Here is a 25453-nt window from a genome sequence, read left to right on the forward strand (position 1 = left end):
ATTTTGCTGTAATTATATATATATTTTAACTGTGGCCTGAACCTATTACACAGGATAGCTTCAAAAATATGATACCCTCAGCATTTTCTCAGCCAATCAATGGCGTTTCCTCCCATGGATCTTACGTGGCTGACTGTTACCATGACAACAGCTGATTCAGCCTTCATCCTAACACGATTTTCTAGCGGGAGTGCTGCTATTTTTAGCTCAACGGTGATGGTTGAGTCCCCTCTTGTGGTAGTTTTGTCAATGAAACAGCATAGGAAGATATTCATTTTAGATGACGGGCCAAAATACTTTAGTCAGGCTGGCGCCATTTTTAATTTACACGGGAATGAAAATGTGCATAAGTGTTGTTTAACACCATAGTCATTGTTCAGCTGAAGAAACCTTAAACAGACATCCATAAAAATACATATAAACACCATAAAATGGGTTTAAAGTGAGCTTTAAAAATGACGTGATCTATGACATTTCCTCGCCGCCTCGTTTTCAAAATGGCATCACACCTGATGCTGACTAAACAAATTCATAAAAACAGGCCAAGATGTTACACAGTCTCAAGTAAACAACACAAACTTTTATTTTTTTATAAGTTCAGTCATTTTCACAACATAGACAGTTGATTTGGTAAATTTCACCACTGGACACTTTGACACCAAACCCCTTATTGTAAGTACAGTACATTTACTACTGCATATTAGTGTTTTTTCCTTGTACATTACACTCGATTATCAGAAAAAAACTTAAATTAAAAAAATCACAATGAAAAGCATGAATAAAAATAACTTTAGATAAAAATGTAGGAAATGGAGAACAAACTCTTAGTCGTGATAAACTGATCTGAACGTGGAGCGGCTAACGTTACCTTACATGGTCAGCTGTGATGTTAATTTTCTCATGTCTGATATCCAGGGGCTCGCTAAGGTCCTGTATCTATATCGTCTTCTCATTAGGTCTAAAAGAGAGGGGACCCACCTACAAACAACTCGCCCCAGGCCTCAGGATGTAGCAATGGCTCTTCTGACATTTACACTATTTTTCCCCCCCCCAATATAATCAGTTTTTAATAAAATAAATACAGTCAGGCTCCACAGTAGAAGTGACAGTCAGTCTATCAGCCTGCTTTGGTTTACAACAGTACTTTTCAACTAGGATTTAACCCATTTACTCAACGGTCACATTTCCATTACATCCTACAAAAATGTTCTGTTTATGTTAACAGAATGATAAATAATCTGCAACACATGAAAAGGTATTTTCTTCAATATTGCTCTGTAATAAAGTGACACATTCATTCACAAGCAGGCATACACGACAGCAGGTAAAGAACATCCTTTATATCCTCTTTTTGTAATTTTTCTTAATATCACCTAGAATTTTTTTAAAGCCCATAATCGATACAACACAGTCCACACATAAAACCAAAGACTCAAATGTATTTACAGTAAGTTTTCACTAAAGGAAGACAGAATAGCAAAGGAAAGATGCAGGATTAATCAGGGAGGATCTTGCACATGTAAACGTTAATACTCATGGGCTTTTTTTCTTCTTTTTTTGCAAACTGATTTTTGCATTATAGTTGCAGGCCTGGTATTAGACACAGAGCCACGTAAAATCGTTCACAGGACACGCCAGTCTAGAAAGTCGTTATGGGAAATCTGAGTAACTTTTACTAAATTTTAAGACCGTGTAAGAGTATTGTCAATAGTAGGTCGAGCTTATGGCTCTGCTGCTATGATGAAATAAGCAACAGCATGGCCGCAAATCAAATTCAGATTTGGACTAGAAATACACTTGATTAGACCTAACGAAGCATTGAGAAAGGAATCCTACCACTATTTGCCTAAATGGCTTTATTTCCTTCCATGCAAATTTACATTAAGGAATGTTTGTGTATGATATCTGGCTTTCAGTCCCGGGACTGAAATTACATGAGGCAAGGCAGTGAACAAGATACAATGTCACAGATACAAATAAGCAAGAAAGGTTCGTGACAAGCACTGCAAAGAATTACCATGAAAACAGCATTAGTTGACTTCTCTAACTTTCTTTATATTTGTCAGAATTGGTCATTTTCAAAAAAATAACAAAACATTTTAGATATGCATTTCTAACTGTATTATTTAAATACTGAACTGTATTTATTATGTACACTTTTTGGAATAAATATACAGAAATCTCTCTCATTCCTCTTTTTATATTTGTTCATAAATAATTTAAGGATATGGAAGTGTAGAATGAAAATATCTTAAACTATGAAGTGAAGTGTAGGCAGCGAAAACTTAAAGATAACTGATTCTGTGTGCTTTGCTGAACTAACATTTAAATTTAGGCCTAATTATAAAGTTTTTAAAATCATTTCAGGCCTAAAAGGGATAGTTCACCCAAAAATCTTTCTTCTGCTGAACACAAAAGAACATATTTTGAACAATGTGGAAAACCAAACTGTTTCTAATCCCCATTGACTTCCATAGTAATTTCTGGAAGTCGATGGGGACCAACACTGTTTAGTTAAACATTCTTCAAAATGTCTTTGTGTTTAACAGACAAATATAATTGTACAGGTTTTAAACAAATTGAGGGAGAGTAAATAATGACTGAATTTTCATTTTTGGGTGAATTCGCTCTTTAAAAGCGCTATGGCTTTCCTTTTAAAATGGAATGGATTCCATGTTGAATAAAACCATTTTAGAGTTTGAGATGTCAAAATGAGTATTGAGAGAGGAAGGGGAGGAGCTAGAGGGTGTAGCCTGAGGAGGCAGTAAGGGAATTAGGGGGTTTTATGTTTCATGTTCTTTTTAAATACCTAAACGTGTTGTTTTTTGTGTTGGTGCAAGGCAGTGCAGATAGAGCCGTGGGGTTTTCAGCAGGCGCAGTCCTGGTGCGGAGCGGCGGGCTGCTCCGTGAGCTGCGGCCCCTGTTTGGCTCCCGTCACTGCAGGATCAGCGGCATCCAGGCTCTCTGACATCTTCTCGCAGATTATGTCCACCAGCCGCTCGAAGGTTTGTTTAACATTAATGTTGTCCTTGGCACTGGCCTCAAAAAACTCAAAACCTGAGGATAAAAGAAACTAAGTTGAGACCGATGCCTTATTCTAAAACTCAGTGAGCTGCCAACAAGAGCAGCCTGTTTACACATTCTTTTCAAAATAAAAAAAAAAAAAAAATAATTCCATACTATTTCTAGACTCAGGGCTCTACGTTTTCCATTTTAGCCACATAGCGACTATGAAAAATTATTTAGGAGCACCATGTGCGAGAGAACCGATTAGCATATTTGTGTTTGCACTGAGGGGAGCTTCAAAAGTTTCTATGTGTTTTTGCAACATTGAGTAATGCATCACAGACATATCTCATGAATCATTTCATAAAGTGTAGAGCGAGCGTAAATAAGAGATTCACTGAGCAGTGTAGAGAGCTTTGTAGATTATAATGGAACTTTGTGAGATCGTGATGAACTAAAATTAGTGACAGCTTTTAATGATTTTTAGGTTTGTAAATGAGATATTGATTTAATACAACAGTTAAATAAACAAGAAGTTAATATTAAGTGACTTACATTGTCAGACTATAACACTATTGCCTGATTTTTCTCTATATCGTCGTCAAAAATAGTCTGAAACGTCACAATCGAGCCACTGTGCATCTCCATTCAAACACAGTAGTGTTTGGTTTATGAATGAATGTGCATTTTTAAACAAATCTAGTGAGTCAATGATTTAATTTTCCATTCATAAAGAGAGTCATTTGCTTTATTCCTGAATGAATCAGCCGTTTGAATGAATCGAATGATTCAGTAATTAAATCAGTGACTTGCTGCCACCTACTGGCAGTTTTAGTTTCAATTTTTAAAGTATCTTTTCAGTAATTTAAATCATTTACTATTTCTATATTCAAAATGTAATATTTAAAACATTAATCTAATGAAAATACACCTACAAGCCACTTTTGTGTTCTTCTGTGCCATCTGTTGTACAAATTAATTTTGTTAATACTGATTTCATTTGATTGGTAATTTATTCTTACTCTACTTGTTCTAATTCTGTTGCTGTCTTTTTCATCTGAAATTTTAAAAAGCTTAAATATATATGATATATTAAAATAATGTACATATATATATATATATATATATATATATATAAAAACATTATAAAAACAAAATAAAAACATGACCTATAGTGCCCTCCATGAGTATTGGAACAGTACAGACAAAATGCTCTTTGCTGTGGAGTCAAGAAATCTGTAAATATGATTAAAAGATAAATATGAGACAAAACTACAGAATGTCACATTTTATTATTAGCTGTTTCAACACACACATCTTTTACCAAATAAAAGGACAGCACTTTTTTGTGTTTTAACACAAAACGTTTTACCAGCAAAGAAGATCAGCACTTTATAGTCATTATAGTTATAGTTCATCCCATGATCTGATCTGAGCATAAGTATTATGACTAAGTATAGTGACCTGATCAGCTGAGAAAAACAACAGGAGTTTATAACAGGCAGATCATAAAAGCTGTGAAAATGAACCCTAAAATACATGTCTGTAAAATCACCAACAATCTCCAGAAAGCTGCGGTGATGCTCTGACAATCTACTGTTGACAGGAGACTTTGACATAGAATTACTGAAGCTACACAGCAAGATGCAAACTTCTGACCAGCACCAAAAATAGAAAGGCAAGATTAGAGTTTGCAAAAGCCAGCAGAGAGAAAAGGGTAACTGCAAATGATCCTAAGCATACAACCTCATCTGTAAAACATGGTGGAGGTGCTGTCATGGCATGGGCATGCATGGCTGTCTCTAAAACAGGCTCTCTCTCAATTTTCATCTTGAGTTAATGTATGATGGCAACAGCAGAATGAATTTAAAAGGGTACAAAGCCATCTTGGCTACCAATATTCAAGAAAATGCCACCAGAATCATCAGAAAGCACTTCACATTGCATCAGGACAATGACCCAAAACACCCTGCCGTTCAGTCAAGGCTGTTGTAAAGTCTTAGAATACCCAAATCAATCTACAGATTTAAATGAGGAAACTAAAGGCAGAAACTCCCTAAAACAAGCAACAGTTGGAATTGGCTGCATTAAAAGCATTTCAAAGGATGAGACCAAAAGTCTGGTGATGTCTATGGGTCGCAGACTCACTGCTCTGATTGCACGCAAGGGATCTGCAACAAAATAATAGCTTTTAGTCTTTTATATCTGCCTCAAGTTCGACTGTCCCAATACTCAGGCTCACATCAAATAGTGGGATGAACTCTAAAAGTGCTGTCCTTTTATTTGGTAAAACATGTATGTGTTGAAACAGCTAATAATAAAACGTGACATTCTGTAGTTTTGTCTCATATTCATCTTTTAATCATATTTGCAAATGTCTTGACTCCACAGCAAACAAAACAATTTTGTCTTCACTGTTCCAATACTTTTGGAGGGCACTCTATACTCTGGAAAATGTAGAATATATCAGCAAATTGGTATTTCCCTAAATATAAGACTCATGTGTTAATATATTTCAAATTATAGCTGTGAAAATTCAAATATATTGTGCCAACTGGCAAACATGACATACCGAGATGTTCAGAGAGCTGTCGTCCCCTCTCAGACGCCACCACCCTCTCATCCTCCATGTCACACTTATTGCCCACCAGCAGCACCTGGGCATTATCCCATGAGTACGTCTTAATCTGTGTGGACCTGCAGGAGACAGATTTGATTAAACGTTTGCTTGTCAAACTAATTTTCTTCCACGGCTGGGCAATATGGCCAAAAATATTATCACATTATTTTTTTTCCCATATCATACGATATCAATATTTATTATGATATTCATTTACTATTAATGGGGAAGGAAACCATGTGTTTGTTTGACCTTGAAAGTGAACGTAAACATAAGTTGTTTGTTCACAAATTAGAGCCCCCATTTTATTTTTCCATAAACTGTGGTTTCCATTTTATTTGTGTCCTTGTGTTTTATGATTTAATACAAATCAACTAAATGTTTCCCCTAGGTTCACAGCTTTGGGGGCGATGGATGGAGCAGGAGTGCCAGTACACTCTGCATAATAAAAAAAAAAAAAAAAAATTACTTCAGTGAAAAAAAAAAAACTCTCAAATTTCAACATTTTGAACTAGAATCTTTTTCTTTCTTTCTTTTTTTCCCCTCAAAATGTTTGTGTTTTAATTTTTCTGAAATAGGCATTAAACCCTTTTATTTTTTTGGTTTACTGTTAAAATTAATACATTTGTGTAAATATTCTGTTAAAAATAATTGTAGATTTTTTTTCTACAATTAAGTGTTTAGTCTGGTTGTAGTATTTATTTTTAGCATTTAATTGCTTTAATTAAATGCTTAATTTTTTTTTTATTGGCCAGAAATAGAAATATATAAAGACGTACATTACACTTGACCTTCAAAGTACATTTGAGCATACAGTAGTACTACATTTCCATCATAATTTCTTCAAGTTAAACCAAACTTTTATTTTATCAGTTTTTTGTGAAGATCTGTGTTTCAGTAAGTGTTTGACACCAATTTTTCTCAAATGAAACAGAGTAAAGGCGGTGAAGTGACTCCCAGAGCAGCTCTGGAGCTGAAGTTTGTGTTCATGTCTTATACATTGAGAGAAAGACGCTAAAAACACCACGAGTTTCATATCATAAAACGTTTGTGTAGTTGATGAAACTATGCCACTCATTTACACAGAGACACGTAGAACATGCAAGTTTAGTTAACTCACCAGTCCTGCACTGCGGCAAAAGACTCCTCGTTGGTGATGTCGTACATGAGGATGAAGCCCATGGCACCGCGGTAGTAGGCAGTGGTGATGGTTCGGTAGCGTTCCTGTCCTGCTGTGTCCTGTGAAGGAATAGCCAGGAATGCACAAAATGAAATACAAATGCAAAATCAATCACATTTAAAATGTACAGAAAATGCATTTATTTGTTAGCACCAATTAGCCATTACAGCTAAAATATACTATCATAATATGCTGTTGCTTATGCTGACCAAGGCTGCATTTGTTTAATTATTATATTATTACAATTTAAAAGAACTGTTTCTATTTGAGTATATTTTAAAATGTAATTTATTCTTGTGGTGCAATGCTGAATATTCAGCATCATTACTCCAGTCTGGCACATGATCTTCTAGAAATCATTCTAATATGCTGATTTGCTGCACATTTTTTTATACAACACTTATTGGAAACAGAATCTTTTATAACATTATAAATCTCTTTACTATTTGTATTGCAGTTTTGCCAAGTAAAAGTATTAATTTCTTCATTTCTGTATATTCCTTCAATGACCCCCTGCACTTTTGTTTTCATGTAACCAGGAAAACAGGATTTAGCTGTGGTTTCGGTTTGTAGCTCCTCCTATCAAGAAACTCGAGAGCGAGTATAACAATAAGCATCCACCATGTAAGAATCTGATCTCTGCATCACTACACCAGAGAAATGAGCCTGTTAATTATGAACACATTCACTTTAGTCATTAGAGGCCGGACTTACGCAGGAAACCAAACAAGAACAAGACACTGACAACCACCTACAGTTTTTTAAAAAAGGAGGAAGAAAATTCAATAACCCTTTTATGTTCTTGCAGGATTTATTTTACAAATCCTACAAGAACACAGAAAGAACCAGTTTTTATTTTGCACTGAGCACTTTGGACTTTTTTGGTCTCCAAGAAAGAAATCCTATACACTTAGGTATGTTTTCTGAGCTTACGCACCAGAGTTTTCCCCACGTACTAACTCCTTTAGTATTTGGTGTGGACGTTTTACATTCTTTGCTCTTGTTCACTACCTGGTTACATTTAAAGGGGTCATCAGATGCTAAGTTCACTTTTACATGTTGTTTGAACATTAATGTGTGTTGGCAGTGTATGTACAAATCTACCCTATAATGATACAAATCCATGCATGGTTTTTAATTAATCTGTAAAAATAATATCCTCTTTTTCAAATGGAGCCGTTCTCAGATGCCTGTCGTTGTGGCGTCACACCGACAGAGGCCGCTCCCTCGATAGTTGATTGACATGAGCGTTTTACCTCAGATCAAAGTGTAACAGTCCACCCTCTTTGTTTCAATGCCGGAGCAGGGATGTAAGTTAGACAAGAATATCTCTGATTGAGTGACTGAGGTGTTGTGTTGCTGGATGTAATAACGAACGTAGTGGTCGTCATTTACTCCCGACATCTGAACCACTGAAGATGCAGTAGATTACGTTTGTTTGTGAAGTGAATGCGCCTCCCGATCTACATATATCCATCTATGTTCACGAGAATCATTTATGATCCAGCGTCACTTACAGCAGAAGTGAATATAAGGGGTTTTTTTATGAATCTTTGCGATCGCCTTTCCTAATAATGTGCTAGTTAGCAAGTTCAGCGCCTAAACGCGGCTAAAGTAAACAGGCTTGTCACTCCACAGAGAGAAGAGAGGGGCGGGCGAGCAGAGCTCATCTGCATTTAAAGCAGCTTCGACCAGAACAGGATGAATTTTGCAGAGCTGATTTTGGCAAGGTAAAAAGGGTGTTGTTTTAACACAACCATTGAGAATAATAAAGTATATTGTAGGATTTTTTTTAAAACCCTAAAGAGTCATATCATCTCGTCAAAAATGGCCATCCGATGACCCCTTTAGGTCATATGAGTAACTCAAGCTGACTGAACCACAAAAGATTTTCTGAGAGAAACATTAGTATGACAGAACTATGAGCTTGTCTATAGACAAGAATCATGATACGTCACGTATGTACTGTAACAAATCAACAGACTAAATCCTCACAAATGTAACCTCTAAAAGACTTCATGAGGTCAAAATGGTGTCTTCTGCGCAGCACTGATGGACCTGAGAGATCTGTGAGGCTGTAAACCTGTTTTGCTCTTGACTCTGATACCACAGTAATATGCCGCAATCCAGCATACATTATATTTTCTGTTTTCTGTCCCTGAACCGTACAGAGAATTATAGGAAACAAACACCATTATCTTCAAATTTAATTTTGCATCCATGCTATGCAAACATCAAATAGTGCAGAATACAAAAGAGCACACTGCATGGTATACTGTATACCACAATGCAATGCACTTGACTATAGACCTCCCATTTCTAGTGTGACAAATGAACTGTAAGCAATATCAGTTGCAGTTCCTTGCATATCATACATTCACTCTATAAAACTTACTCTCATATTTGATACAGAAGGCCAATCATTACACAATCTTTAATGATTTTTATTAAGTAAAAAATAAGAATCTCTTCTATATTGCTAGTAATATTTCAAGATTAACACTTACTGGACTGAAGTAACTTAGATTACCTTATTATCCATATCTCATCAAGAAAAACCACTCAAAATGTGAATATCAAATATGATCATCAGGCACCTTGCAATTATCATTCTATTGCATCGCATTATATGTTTTGAAACTACAGAACTCTTATCATAAAACATTTCAATGTCATCTTACTAAGACATTAACAGGAAATATAGAGTGACAGCTGATATTTATATGCATTTTATGAAAGTTATACTGTTATAGATCTCATTGATTTATATTACAAGCTATCAATACTTTCAATACTGACTTTTAAGCCGTATAAATATTAGCAAATGCACTAAATTTCATACAATATTTGCTCAGGTTTTTCCTCCCCTAGTATGAGCTCCATATTCTCCTATATCATATATAAGCCATAAAAGCATGATGTGTAAGAGCCTAAGAGCCTTTACCATGTCAGGCTTTACAGAGTTAAAATGCAAAACAACCTCCTATATTTCCAAGATGAAACTGGACTGGACACCACTCTATGAATCATGCTTAAGGTCATGTGACAATGTAGCATAGTACTGCCTGACACATTTATCATTGCATAATACTATTTTTTAAAATATAGTAGGGAATATACAGTACATTGTATGCAGTATTCAATGAACAGCAAGTATTCAGTTGTGCATATAGTCAAATGGTCATGTCTTTTTTTTTACTGTATACTGCATGATGCACACCACTGTATTTTATCCATGGTAAAGATAGTGGGAGTGTGTGTGGATCTGCATGGGTCTGTGGAGTGGGGGAGGGTCATCATCCACCAGAGGGAAATTCAAGGCACTGGGGGAGGGGTCCTGATTCATATTCAGCGATTCTGACTGGTTACACGTCTAACGCATCAGCAAACCTGTTGGCTACTGGCCATCTCTCCATTATTTCTGCACTCTAAAAATCATAGTAATGTTTATTATTGACTATTTGACTTTATTCAATTATTTATTTATTTTTTAAAATGCATTAATTAAAATAGGTGAGAATCTGCATAAATCTGTGAAACAATAAAATTGGTTTGTGGCTAGCTGTGAAACAAGCAATATTCAGTTAGTTAAAATGTATGTGCTTGAAACAAATGGAATGATTTATAATCGGATGATTGATAATAAATATATAAACCTGGTTATTGTGTGCTTCCAACATTCAGTATACTAGTACTATTACAGAAATGTTACCCGTTTCATTTTTGTTTAATTGACAAATATGCATCACGTTGTTTATTAGTTTATTTATGTTAACCTTGCTTTTATGTGCAATTCAAATATAAATCTGAAATTTAGGCCTAAATAATTTTGTTAATGTAGACCACAACGGCTTAATTGGTTGATTTAAAATATTGAGGTTTATGGCATTTCTATCACAGTTGTATTTAATTTCCGCCATTTTACATGCTGTTAAACTCAGCGGGTCCATGATGGTGCCTGTCCATTAAAGGAAAAGTGCACTTCCAGAACAAAAATTTACAGATAATGTACTCACCCCCTTGTCATCCAAGATCTTCATGTCTTTGTTTCTTCAGTCATAAAGAAATTACGTTTTTTGAGGAAAGCATTTCAGCATTTTTCTTCATATAGTGGACTTCTATGGTGCCCCAAATTTAAACTTCCAAAATGCGGTGTAAATGCAGCTTCAAACGATCACAAATGTGGTTGTAAATGATCCCAGCCCAGGAAGAAGGGTCTTATCTAGCTAAACGATTGGTTATTTTCATTAAAATAATACAATTTATATTCTTTTAAATGTCAAACGCTCGTCTTGTCTTGCTCTGCCTGAACTCTGTTTTTTTCCGGTTCATGACAGTTAGGGTATGTCGAAAAACTCCCATCTCATGTTCTCCCTCAACTTCAAAATCGTCCTATATGTCTGTTTTACCTTTTTTGTTAAGGGTGTTTGATCATCTTTGCATGTTCACTTTGCAAAGACTGGGTTGGCACTTCTGCAGTGATGTAGGATGATTTTGCAATGATTTTTGAAGTTGAGAGAAGAAAATAGAAATGGAGTTTTTTGACATACCCTAACTGTCTTGAGCCAGAATACACAGAGTTCAGGCAGAGCAAGACAAGATGAGCGTTTGAGATTAAAAATACTTAAATAGTATTTTTTTAAATAAAAATAACCAAACGTTTCACTAGATAAGACCCTTCTTCCTCGGCTGGGATCATTTACAACCGCATTTGGGATCGTTTGAAGCTGCATTTAAACTGCATTTTGGAAGAAAAATCCTGAAATGTTTTCCTCAAAAGACATATTTTCTTTACAACTGAAGGAAGAAAGACATGAAGATCTTGGATGACAAGGGGGTGAGTACATTATCTATAAATTTTTGTTCTGGAAGTGGACTTCTCCTTTAAGCCACAGCTCTGTTTCTGAGATTTAAATGAGATCTATAGGGCTGAAATGAGACAATCAATTTCAGTAATCAATATCAATGACTTTAAACACCAGTAAAATCTCTAGAGATCAAGATCACTTTCGTGACTGAAGCAACTTAGATTACCTTATTATCCATACATAATTTTCAGAAAAATCACTCAAAATGTGAGTATCAGATATGATCATAAGACATCTCGCAGTTATCATTGTATTGCATTTCATTATATGTTATAAAACTATAGAACTCATCATAAAACTAAGCATTTCAATGTCATCTTACTAAGACATAATAATAGGAAATCTAGTGACAACTGACATTTATATGCATTTTATGAAAGTTATACTGTTGTAAAGATCTTATTAATTTATATTACAAGCTATCAATATTTCATCTGACTTTTAAGCCATATAAATATCAGCAATATTTTTTTAATTCTTTTAATTTTAATTCTTCCTTCATTAAGCAATAACCACACCAAGGCCTTAAAGTAGAAGTCCACTTCCAAAACAGAGATTCACATAGAATGTGTTCACCCCCTTGTCATCCAAGATGTTCATGTCTTTCTTTCTTCAGTCGTAAAGAAATGTTTTTGAGGAAAACATTTCAGCATTTTTCTCAATATAATAGACTGCTATGGTGCCCCGATTTGGAACTTCCAAAATGCAGTTTAAATGCAGCTTTAAATGATCCCAGCTGAGGAAGAAAGGTCTCGATCAGTTATTTTTATTTAAAAAAATACAATTTAAATACTTTTTAAAATCTCTCATCTTGTCTCGCTCTCCCTGAACTTTGTATTCTGGCTCAAGACAGTTAGGGTATGTCGAAAAACTCCAATCGTATATTCTCCTTCAAAAATCTTTCAAAATCATCCTACATCGCTGCAGAAGCACCGACCCAGTCTTTGCAAAGTGAACATGGAAAGAAGATCAAACACCCTTAACAAAAAAGGTAAAACCGTGATATAGGACGATTTTAAAGTTGTGGGAGAACATGAGATGGGAGTTTTCGACATACCCTAACTGTGATGAACCGGAAAAAACACTCGAGGCAGACCAAGACAAGACAATTAAAAAGTATTTAAATTGAATTTTTTAAATGAAAATAACAGATAATTTCCAAGACCCTTCTTCCTTGGCTGGGATTGTTTACAACCGCATTTGGGATCGTTTGAAGCTGCATTTAAACTGCATTTTGGAAGTTTAAAATCGGGGCACCATACCAGTCCATTATATGGAGAAAAATGCTGACCGAAGAAAGAAAGACATGAACATCTTGGATGACAAAGGGAGGTAAGTACATTATATGTGAATCTTTGTTTTGGAAGTGGACTTCTCCATTAAACTGGCACAGATGTGTTCCACTTATGAGCTTATGGGAAACATGATCTCACCCAGATCTGTAGCTTTATCCTCTTGTCATTCCTGTAGATGGTCTTCACCTTGAAGTCGATGCCCACCGTGCTTACAAATGCTGGCGTGAAGGAGTCATCTGCATACCGAAACAGAAAGCTGGTCTTTCCAACGCTGCTGTTCCCGATGATCAGGATTTTGAACATGTAATCAAAGTTCTGGTCGGAAGACTCCTTTTGTCCATAGCGGTTATCTGTAGCTGAAGCCATCTGGAGGATATAGAAAGAAAAAGAGGATGTTTGTACATGTTTACTTGGCATCTAGTCCATAGCGACATTTGTTTATGGGCCATTCTACAGAATTGGTCCAAACTGCTGTCCCACAACCAAAAAATACATTTAAAAAGTATTTAAATCTTAGATGTTTACCAAGAACTTTTTATTATCTGTTGAAACCCACAATAATATTTAAAATATCAGTAAGCTTAATATATATGTAAAATCAACATTTAGTGGGTACTTGCATTTGGGGGATGGCGGTCCAGAACACTAACCCCTAAATTTCAACTTAAGAAAATGATATGGAAATTCGCTTTTTATTCCGTTGTTTTCAAAAAACATTGATTTTTTTAAAAAGGTGAAGTTCAAGAAAAAAAAAAAATCTTTTGATTTAAATTATGAAACTTTTTGAAAAAAAAAAAATAAATAAATAAAAAGTGTCCTGCATTTTCATGTCACTACCGAAATAGTGCATGTTTTAGTCCGTTGGCTGAGACTGACTTTAACTACACTTTTATGATCAATAAATATTCATGTGTGCCTCTCTTTCACAGCTGTACAGGCCCCATCATTTTGAGGTAAATGTGTTCAAAAGTATGAAAAATCCTGTGTAACTTTAAGGAACATCACTACCAAACACCAATTTTCTATAATTAATTTTTTGGGAATTATTCCATAACATTTATTTTTTATATGTGTACCAATGTTCAGAACTGTGCTAGTTAACCATCTACTGATTAGCATCTTTGAGCTAGGTTCAAAAGTATCTAAAATTAATCACTACCGATGAAGTTTCGTTAGTGACGTCTTTGTTTTTTTGGGGTGTTACCCCATAAAACTGTCACTACCATAACAGTCACGACCGAAACATGCCATCATTGTTTCGGTAGTGACAAAAGAGAACACATAATCCTTTATTTGGGGGAAATAAAAATGTAGTACAGTTATGCAAATTTTAAGTATTTTAGTATGTGGGTTAAAATTCTGTAATTTGATGTTGTCGCTACCAAAACATTACTGTCACTACCAAAAATGTGCTATCACGATCAACACATGGGATGTTTTCTCAAAAATAAAGTATACTGAATTAAGATGTTATGATAGTTTATGGTTCGATGTATATTCAAACTAATAAATCCTTAAGTCTGAAATCAGTATGATCAAATTCTTGCCTTTAACAAAGAAAAACTGGATTCAAAATACAACAAATCTCATAAATCACACTTGAAATATTGTTAAAATTATAATAAAATTATATTTACCTCTGAAAACCTTTTGACAAAATAGAACAAAATAAAAAAAAAAATTATACATTACTGTGTTTCGGTAGTGACAAATTTGGGAAGAAAATACAATGAGAATTAATTGCACAATTACTATAAATGTGTACCTTGGATATTATACAATTTGCATACATACAAAATTGAACCAGTTCTCTAGAATAGCCCTTATAACTATTCTTGCCAGCTGATTAACACAAATGCCAACTTCTCAAATGCACCATGAACACTGACATAACATAAATATTGTGTTTTCAAATATTCACAACTATATAGCCTATGAATAGAGCTTTCCTACATGGCTACCTGTGTAGCCACAGCTGACAGCAAGGCAGCTAACTACGTTTTGGAACACAGCCATTGTGATTTAGTACATTTAGGAGTTTGCTGAGGATGGCAGAGCAAGCAAAAGCTCTACTTCAAAATGACTGTTTATTTGGACCGACTTTGGCTGAGTGAATCTTCATCCTCTGTCACTCATCCCTTGAGACCTGTGACCAAACAGCAGCGGTAGAGTCACCGGCTACTGAAAATCAGTCAGGCAAGAAACTCGGAACAAAATGAAATGTCTGAGCGACTGCCAGGGCATGGCATTAATCTGACATTTTCTATTGGTGTCAGATCAATATTTGGCACAGGACCTTCTGAATACAAAACACTGGTGTCTTTTTAACACCTCCATCAGAATGTGACAACAGCAACTCCACCTACTGTCCATCTGAAGTTCACATGTGCTGCTGTGATGATCCTTATAATCAGTGATTGTGTAATTTTACGGCTGTAATAGTTTAAAATACATCAAAGCACTAAAGAGAAAACAAAAAATGAAAATTCTATAAAATGCACTCAGGCCATCCAAGATGTAGATGACATTTTTCATCAGATTTGGAGAAATGTATCATTACATCACTTCCTCACCAATGGATTCTCTGCAATGAAAGGGTCCAAACAACTAATAAAAACATCACAATAAGCCACAAGTAATCCACACCACTCCAGTCCATCAATTAATGTCTTGAGAAGCAAAAATCTGGGTGTTTGTAAAAAAACAAATCCATCATTAAGGCATTTTTCTTCAAACCGTCATTTTCCAGACAAGTCCATAATCCATAACTACGCTTCCTCCAGTGAAAAAAGCCCATTCTCTGTTTTCCTTTCACATCAAAATTCACAGACATATTTGTGTTAGACCAGGGGTGCTCAACCCTGGTCCTGGAGATCGACTTTCCTGCAGAGTTCAGCTTTAACCCTGACCAAACACACCTGAACCAGCTAATTAGGATCTCAAGGAGCACTTGATAATTACAGACAGGTGTGTTTGATTAGGGCTGGAACTAAACTCTGCAGGAAAGTTGATCTCCAGGACCAGGATTGAGCACCCCTGTGTTAGACTGTTTTTACTTGTAAACAGTGCTTGATCTGTGCATATTTCTCTCCTGATTTAGACTTGAAGACTTCTCCACTGAAGGAAGCATAATTATAGATAAAGGACTTGTATTTTAGCCTTAAGTGACAGTTTAAAGTTAAAAACATCTTAATGATGGATTTGTTTTTTTACAAACATGACATCACAAGATGTTAATTGATGGACTGGAGTTTTGTGGATTACTTGTGGATTATTTTAATGTTTTTATCAGCTGTTTGGACTCTCATTCTGACAGCACCCATTTAGGATCTATTGGTGAGCAAGTGGCGTTAAAACGCTAAACTTCTCCAAATCTGTTCTGATGAAGAAACAAATTCATCCACATCTTAAACAGTCTTGGGGTGAATACATTTTTAACATATTTTCATTTCTGGGAAAACTATACCTCAGAGGCTAACTTTGATTACTCATTAGTCTTTTCTGTAAGACAAGTACCAGGCCGGATACTGAAGGTGAGCAGGGAAGAAAGAGATAAAGAGAGTTAAAGAGATCTGGAGGACAAACGTAACATGAGCTTCCACGCTGTACGTACTGCAGTGACTCGACAGAGCATGGAAAAACAGATTGGGATCAAGTGAAAAGCAATAATCAGATGTCACGGATGTCTAACAGACACATTTAGCTATAAAAGAAAGAAAATGCTGAAGAGCTAAAACACTGTGCAAGCATTTCACATTGACAAGGCAAGATCCTTGATTCTTATCAGGCTTTCTTTGAAAGGTTTTTCTTCACAGGAAGACTAACTGGACATTCCACTCATAAATTAAGCTCAATCTGACAAAGGAAGTAAAGCGTCAAATTTTCCTTGCTACCTTTCTGGGATTTGGACGTGTCAGTCGCGTTGCTGTCTGTGCAGGGTCAGAAAGATATCAGATTTCATTAAAATGATCTTAATTTGTGTTCGGGAGAAAAACAAAGGTCTTACAGGTTTGGAACGACATGAGGGTGAGAATTTAATGAGAGAATTTTCATTTTTTCGCGAACTATCCCTTTAAAAATCACTGTTTGTCACAGCATGAAAGACTTCCATCACAGAGTCTGTGGTTCACACTACCATATGCTTGCTATTTTTACATTATATAGCATGCATACTGTGCACAGTACACAACAGAACAAGACTATGTTTGATACTGTATCCCACAATCCAACATGCTTGACTTGACCTTACATTTCCAGAGACAACTGTAATGTCAGTTGTGATATTTAACGTCATAAGGCATTACTTTAATGGACCACTTAATGTTAATATGCAAATCTCTTCAACTCTGTGGAACAAAAAAAAGTGTAAAATTTACACAGTACTCAACATAGCAACCAGAATTCATTCTGAACAGAGACATTTGGACTCACTGAGATTGGCGTCATATTCCGGTTTAGGGCAACATGATCTTTAGATCTCAAACTCCTAGGACGGTTGAAGAGAACATTGAATGTTCCTAACTTGTATTAGAGATTTTGACAAGTTTAATTAGCTTCAGCTTTATCCTTTTTCTGTATGTTCACCACAATCAAATTTCCACCACACACAGCACAAACTCAATAAAAAGGCTTCTCCTCAGGAGACCCTGGGAGCTGATCTGCGATTCAGCACAGCGCGTCTGGTGTGCCGGAAAGATTCGCAGAGCACCAAAGCATCCTAAAGTCAGCATCTCTCCTGATAACAGAGGGCTCCAGCAGACTAAAAATAGAGGCTAACTTTTAGACCAGCTGCTCTTTCAGCCTAACAAAAACAGACTGCCAGACCGCCTTGGGGAGGGGGACAGAGCACATCTTTATGGCTATATCGTTGTAAAAAAAGGGGGGGTTTCAGCAGCAATTACACTCTGCTCTAAAGAGCGCTTTTCTCTTCCTTTGGACTCAAATCCTCAATAATGCAAAGGTCCGGGTAATCAAAAGCACTGGACTGGAAAATTGACAGCACTGGACACTGTGTGGTTAGAGCTGTGATGTCCATGAACTGTCAAGCTGATTTGCGTCAAAATTATAATTTGAAATACTAGTCAGATAACCCATATAAAACAAGACAGTCATGCTGGTTTAAGAAGGTTTCCAGCCTGACCAGCTGGAAAGTGACCAAAACCACTTTGAAATCAGCCAGTTTAGCTTGGTTTAAACGTTTATAAACTCAGCAACTGAATATATACAGTACAAAACGAGAGAAAATGGTCCAAAGCGTCCAGGACATAACGACTAATAACAGCAGTTTTGCTGAATGATGGAGGCAAATATCAGACTAGCGCAACAAAACGCATGTATGAAAGGTTTTATGAGACATAGGCTATACTAGCATATTATATAATACAATATAGAATATTATAAGTAAAATTAAAGCCAGTTAAAGATCAGAGCATCCTTACATAATAGGAAGCAGCACATGTATATGCAACACCGCTGCTGCGGAGGATATTTTCTCCTGATTCACCATCTTCTCAGATGATGCTAAAGAACACAACGACTCATTATACTCATTTAGATATATAGAAAAACAAAAAGGCAAACGACCTTTCGAATCCGTGTAATGTAAATGCCAAAGCTTCAAAGGCTATGTGGCAGATGTGTCTTTTATGGGGAGTATAAATAGAAGCATAGGATGCGCGATGTCCATGTCAAATGAAGGTTATTCTTCTTACATTCTGCTCATTTTTCGCCGCTTTCCCAGCGAAAAACACACACATACCGTAAACATTGGGAATTATTTCGCGTAAAATATTTAAAACGCATATTACTGTCGTTGTCTTACCGTAAAAGCCGTTTTAAGCGTCACTTACGCCAATACTGCGCCTCTTCCAACACCTGCAGACACTTTGACGTCACTTGAAAGACGTGTGACGCCAAGAGGGGCGGGGTCAGCGCTTTGATTGACGGTTCGGAGATCTAATGCTAACAATGCAGTCCCACCCACAGGACGTAAAATATTCAAGAGGCTTTAAAACCAGCATCATTCATTATTTAGGAGCGTGGCTTCGGTCTCTCCATAATTAATCAATTAAAATGGTCGTAGAAAATGAGCAGCTGACGCAGGGCTTTGTTTACATTAACGATGCAGGTCAGTGTCCTTTTCGCCACACTGATATGTAACCAGTGTTTGACACTTTATTGCTCATGTTTCTTATAATGTTTAACGCAGTACGGTATTATTGTTATTACTGTAAAATAGTATGAGACCTAATTTAAACAATGTAATATGCTTTCTGATGATAGTGGTAGCTCTTACTACCATTTTTATACTAACAAAAATAGTGCTAACTGTTGTATTTTGATCAAAACAATGGTTAGCTTGGTGATTTTTCCTTCTAAGCTGGCTGAAAAAGGCTACAACGAAGTAATTTCTTATGTTGTATAATTATGTAAATTATGTAATAAAACAAAAGTATCATTATTATTATTATTATTATTATTACACTGCTGTTCTAAAGTTTGGGATCGGTAAGATTTTTAATGTTTTTTTTTTTTTTTTTTTAAAGGAATTTCTTTTGCTCATCAAAGCTGCATTTATTTGATCAAAAATCAACAACAACAACAACAACAAAAAAAAAAAACTAATATTGTGAACTATTATTACAATTTAAAATAACGGTTTTGTATTTTAATATACTATAATATATAATTTATTTCTGTGATGCAAAGCTGAATTTTCAGCATCATTACTCCAGTCCTCAGTTTCACACGATCCTTCATAAATTTCATAAATCACTCTAATATGCTGATTTATGATCAGTGCTGCCAAATATGTTTTGGAACCTCTGATAATTTTTTCAGGATTCTTTGATTAATAAAACGTAACATCTTTTCTAACAATGTAAGTCTTTATTACCACTTTTTCTTATTACCACTATATATATATATATATATATATATATTTTAACACATCCTTGCTGAATGAAAGTATTAATTTCTATCAAAAAAAAAAAAAAAAAAAAAAATTTACTGACCCAAACTTTTGAACAGTAATGTATATTGTTTAAAAAATTTAAATAAATGCTGTTCTTTTTATTCAGAAAAGAATCCTGATTCCTGAAAGGTTCTAAAATTAAGCTATTTTCAGCACTGATAATAAATTAGCATATTAGAATGATTTCTGAAAGATGACACTTAAGACTGCAGTAATGACAGAAATAAATTATATTTCAAAATATAATAAAAAATAAAACCATTCTTTTAAATTGCAATAATATTTCACAATATTACTTTTTTTTTTCTTTTGCGTTTTTGATCAAATGAATGCAGGCTTGATGAGCGTAAGAAACGTTTTAGACTACTTTAAAAATCTTACCGATACCAAACTTTTGTATATTGGCGATTAAAGTACTATAATGCAGCTAAGTTGCATGAGAAATTGCATCAATGTGCTTGTAGCTCCATCTAGTGTTCAAATTAATATTAGCTCAAATTAGGATAATTTAATCAGCGTTTACACGAAAAAATCAAAATGAGAGTAGCTTTTACCTTATACCTGTTAGTTTTTAACTTGTATATAAATACTAGTGTGATGCTGAAGTTCGACAAAATTAACTTAAATATTTATGTATTTAAAATATAACCCACGTTTTTTTTTTTTTTTTTTTTCCAGAAGATTAGACTAATCTTGCTCATAGGGACACATACAATTTTTCAGCCAATCAAACGCTGTCTAGAATGAGAATCCTTCATAATAATACCGTTTACCACCAAACCTGTAAAATCTGGAGAGACATGATTAGCATTAGCATGTGCTCAGTAGCTATTGATGAACGATATCTTGAATCCACACACAATTTATTTAATTATTTTTATTGGCAATTCAGAACACTCTGAATTAAAAATTGAGTATTTTTGGCTCTGACAGTGAAGAACACAAACTTAATCTGGAACATATGTGGCCTCGACCTGTAAACAAACTAAACAAATATATTTGACATTGTCATTAATACTAACATACAGAGGACGCTTATAAACCTAGCACATTATTACAGAGCAGAGGACACGGTTCAGTTAATATCATACAACAAATTCAATTTAGACACTATAAATGTTTCACAGTCACTGCTGTAATGGCACTGAAGCTAAAGGGATGTGCTTTAAGGCTCTGATTTCTACATTGGCTTTTCTGATCTCTGAGAACGAGTGTGGCCAAGGCTACTGGATCAAGTGGCACTTTGAGCATTTAACATTAATCTGGCTACAGAGTCTCTTCAGCAGCGCTGATTACTTGTAAGTAAGCAATATATTTTTAATTACAAAATGATGTGCATCACGGTTCCATGTTCTTAAACTAAAGGTGAGGAGTGTAATTTCTGGGCTTTATATGGGCCATTCTACAGAATTGGTGCAAACTGCTGTCCCAACCCCCCAACTCATAATCTTAGATGCTTATTAAGGTCCTTTTATTATCTGTTGAAACCCATAATAATATTTATAATATCAGTAAGTTTAATATATATAAAATAATCATTTAGCAAGTACTTGCAATTGGAAGGTGGCTGTCCCAAACCCCTAAATTTCAACTTATGAAAAAGATGAAATAATTTTTGCATTTTATTCCATTGTTGTTTTTAAAAATATCTTTGTGTTTTTTTTTTGTTTTTTTTTTTTTAAAGTAAAGTTAAAAATGTATTTGACATTAGGAAATTTTATGTACAAAAATGTTCATGTCACTTCCGAAACAATGCATGTTTTACTCCATTGGCTAAAACTGATTTTAACTACACCCGTAAATTTATGATAATCAAATATTCATGTGTTACTTTCTCTTATAGCTACATGGTGAGTAGATAGGCCCAACCAGTTTGAGGTAAAAATCGGAAAAATCTGTGTGCAACTTTAAAGAATGTCACTACCGAACCTCATTTTTCTATAATCAAGGACCCTTTTTTTTGGAGTTATTCCATAACATTTAGTCTTTATATGTGTACAACTGTTTAGAACTGTGCTAGCTAACCATGTGCTGATTAGCATCTCTAAGCTAGGGTCAAAAATATCTAAAATTGTCACTGCTGAAACAGTCATGACCAAAACATCTGGTGACTTTTCGGTAGTGACATCTTTTGTTATACCATAAAATTGTCACTACCATAACAGTCACGACCAAAACATGTCATCATTGCTTTGGTAGTGACAAAAGGGAACACATAATCCTTTATTTGGGGGAAATAAACAAAATTTTAGTACAGTTATGCAATTTTAGTATGTTTTAGTGTGAAAGAAACCAAAATGTGCTGTCACGACCAAAACATGGGATGTTTTGTCAAAAATAAAGTATATTGAATTATCAACTAAGATGTTATGATAGTTTATGGTTCAATGTATATTCAGACTAATGAATCCTTAAGTTTGAAATCAGTATGATCAACTTTGGCCTTTTACAAAGAAAAATTGGATTTAAAATACAACAAATCTCATAAATCACACTTGAAATATTGTTCAAAGTGTAACTGTTATTGATTTACCTCTGAAAACTGTTTAATAAAATAGAAAAAATATAGATTTACAAGGAAGATATAAGCAAAATCTTAATAGATCAATATAACCCTTATTATTAAATTATATATTACTGTGCTTCAGTAGTGACAAATTTGGGGAGAGGACAAATATTCCAAAACATGGAAAATACAATATGAGAATTAATTGCACATTTACTAGAAATGTGTACCTTGGGTATTATACAATTTGCATACATACTAAATTATTGGAAAAAATGTTTTTCTTTTTTTTTCAATATTTCCAAATCTGATTTTGAACCAGTTCTGTAGAATGATAGCCCATATATGAAAATAATGTTTTTTTTTACCAAAATAATATTTTTTTTTTACCAGGTTTCTCAATCACATCTCCATCTGTGATTGGTCAGAAAAAGAGGTAGTCAAACCCCAATAAATAAAATTATATATATATATATGATTCCATATGCGACACCCAAACAATCATTGTAATTAATCTCATAATTTCCAACCATTGGAAGAATTTAGAATGAAATATTAATTTTAAATTTGGTCAATTTTAACTCGTTTAAATGTATAACGTTTATTTATTTAACACAATTTTGTCTGACCCCAGTTTAGTTTACTGTATATAAATTGAAAATAAATGGCACACTCCTTTTTTTAAAATTCCTCTGTAATTTTGTGTTTCTGCATGTTTCTGATCATATATAAACATATATGATCTTCATATCATATATATGATTTTCACTTCATATTTATGGAATATTTTGAGGCAAAGATCTCTGAAAATGATGACAATACGAGACCAGGATATTAAGGATCAGTTAGTCGAAGCCCTTTATGTGAGGTGGACACACATCTGGCTCAGAGTACGGGCTGTTTGTGCTAATCTAGACCAGAACTTCCTGTTTAAATCCAACTATAAAAAACCAGGAAAGATGTCAGATCCGCTTCAGCTCTTGATAGCACCCAGTGGAGGCAGCCAGAGGCGATCTCCAATTTTACAGTCTACATGGGCACAGCAGAGTAAATCGACCTGATTCACTCGCGAGTGTCACGTTTGGGGGAGTTTAGATTTGTTATCATTCAAATTTTCATAAATCAGATAAAACATCAACCCTGTTTCTATCTCTATAATCATTATGTCTACATAGTGCTAATGTGTCAAGAGGTATAAAGGTATTTCAGTACAAAGACGCGTGTAAAGGGATTCTCCATACGGTTGTCTAAAGAGCCCAATATTTTGGCTTTTTTTTTTTTTTTTTTTTTTTTTTTTTTATTTGTTCAAAACAAGATCATAAACAGATAGTTTAGTGACTGCACTTTGGAGTCTTGCTACATTAAAATAAAATCAACATTATCCTGAGGTTGTTAACACAATCACAATCTTACCGCTAACTAGTTAAGGCAAGACACTACAAGCAAAACCATTGTTTTTTTTTTTGTTTTGTTTTGTTTTTTTCCCCCCCATTTTGGCTCCATAACATTCAAAATACACATTTAAGTCTTTATTTACTACTTTTAATTACAATAGACATTTTTATTATATTTTTATATTGCATTTATATACACTAAGCTTTACAGTCTATATTCACCTTGTTTATATTTACGCTTTTTATTTCTAAAAACATGTTGAATTTATGTATTTATGGATTTATTGATTATTTATTTTTTGGCTAAGAGAATGTTCTGATTTATGAAGTGATACAAAGACAAATTCTATGAAAATGAAAATGAATTAGTGCATAATTTAATTATATAATGCTTCATTTACATATTTTAACATAAGATTTAAAAACCTTGCAATACAAAGAATGATCTATTAGTTAATGTTTTTACTGTGTTCACCTGTGGTGTCTTGCCTTAAAAATTTCTCGCAACTGTCCCGTTTCATTCGACTAAGTTATTTCTCAATGGCAAAAAAGTGAAAGCATTAAGTTATCCACTATTAAAAAGGTTCAAGATAATAAATATCGTCGAGTCGAGTGAAAAAAGTTCACGTAAATCCACTTTTCTTTGCCGTTGGCATGGACAGTCACTCAAGGGAAGACTCGTGTTTCTCCATGCGACTCTTACTTGAGACCACAAAAACATTCATCTATACCTTCGGCCTTAGTCCTTTTGCAAAATATTTGTGTCTGGGACACAAATATAGCTTTAAAACACAGGCTTATTTGGTCAGATCAACCTTGGGTTGGATGTATTTTTAGTTTTTAGCGTATGGTTGTTCTGTTCAACCCCGAATTATTCATAAGTGCAACTAAGAAACACAAGTTTTTAAGTTTCCAACTGCAGGATGGATACGCTGGTCATTTCTTGGTCCAGTTCTCTTTCGCCGCTGTCTAAAATGGGCGAGACGCCACGGGGGTGCGCCGTAGTCCTTGTATTCGTGTCCTCCTCTTCAGCCTCTAGTTCTCCGTCCTCCTCCTCCAGAGTCAGCTCAAACTGGAACTTTTCTCCGGCTGAGCCTGCGACGCCCAGCGTAGTCCGTGAGTCCTGCTCTTCGGGGGTGGGCGACGGGCTGCGTGGGATCATGCTCTGGTACCATTCGCGGTTGTCCTCTAAAGTGTCTAGAATGTCCTGAGCGTCTGGATGGACCAGATCAGCCCATGTCTCCCATAGAGGATGGATAATGTAATCGATGAATCCCACCTTAAGAAACGATAATTAAACACAGTCGTCATTAGCACATTTATGCAATGTAAGAAAATGGGAAGTGTGACATTATTAAGATTTTTTAAAAATAATAATAGTTTCTTATGTTGTCATTTTGCAAATATTTAAAATAGTACCTGGATGCTGTAAAACTAAATGCTATTTTTTTATCTCATAAAAGCAATTTATCTCATGAGATCATGTATTTTAGTATTTCAGAAATGTTTGAATGTTAAATGAAAATTAAAGTGAATATTAAAATCATAAATTTAAACATTTTATTAATGTCTTAAATGCACACATTAACTTTAACAGTCTTGAAAAATACA

General features: G+C 34.7%; 2 protein-coding genes across 2 annotated transcripts in view; both read right to left on the reverse strand.

Moving 5' to 3' along the window:
• Window positions 1-560: 560 nt before the first annotated feature.
• Window positions 561-18890, reverse strand: rab3ab (RAB3A, member RAS oncogene family, b). Its single transcript, XM_051122721.1, has 5 exons — window positions 18791-18890; window positions 13108-13335; window positions 6747-6865; window positions 5579-5703; window positions 561-3057 (listed from the first exon to the last, which is right to left on the reverse strand). Exons 2-5 carry the CDS (start codon window positions 13333-13335, stop codon window positions 2867-2869), a joined length of 663 nt encoding a protein of 220 aa, XP_050978678.1. The 5' UTR covers window positions 18791-18890; the 3' UTR covers window positions 561-2866.
• A 4820-nt stretch (window positions 18891-23710) lies between these two features.
• pde4cb (phosphodiesterase 4C, cAMP-specific b) overlaps window positions 23711-25453 on the reverse strand; it is a 97458-nt gene continuing 95715 nt past the window's right edge. Inside the window, 1 exon segment of the mRNA XM_051122713.1 lies at window positions 23711-25121. Coding sequence (XP_050978670.1) covers window positions 24747-25121 — 375 coding nt within the window. The 3' untranslated portion in view covers window positions 23711-24746.

Source organism: Labeo rohita, chromosome 11, assembly GCF_022985175.1.
Source record: "Labeo rohita strain BAU-BD-2019 chromosome 11, IGBB_LRoh.1.0, whole genome shotgun sequence".
In the NCBI taxonomy this organism is placed as follows: domain Eukaryota; kingdom Metazoa; phylum Chordata; class Actinopteri; order Cypriniformes; family Cyprinidae; genus Labeo; species Labeo rohita.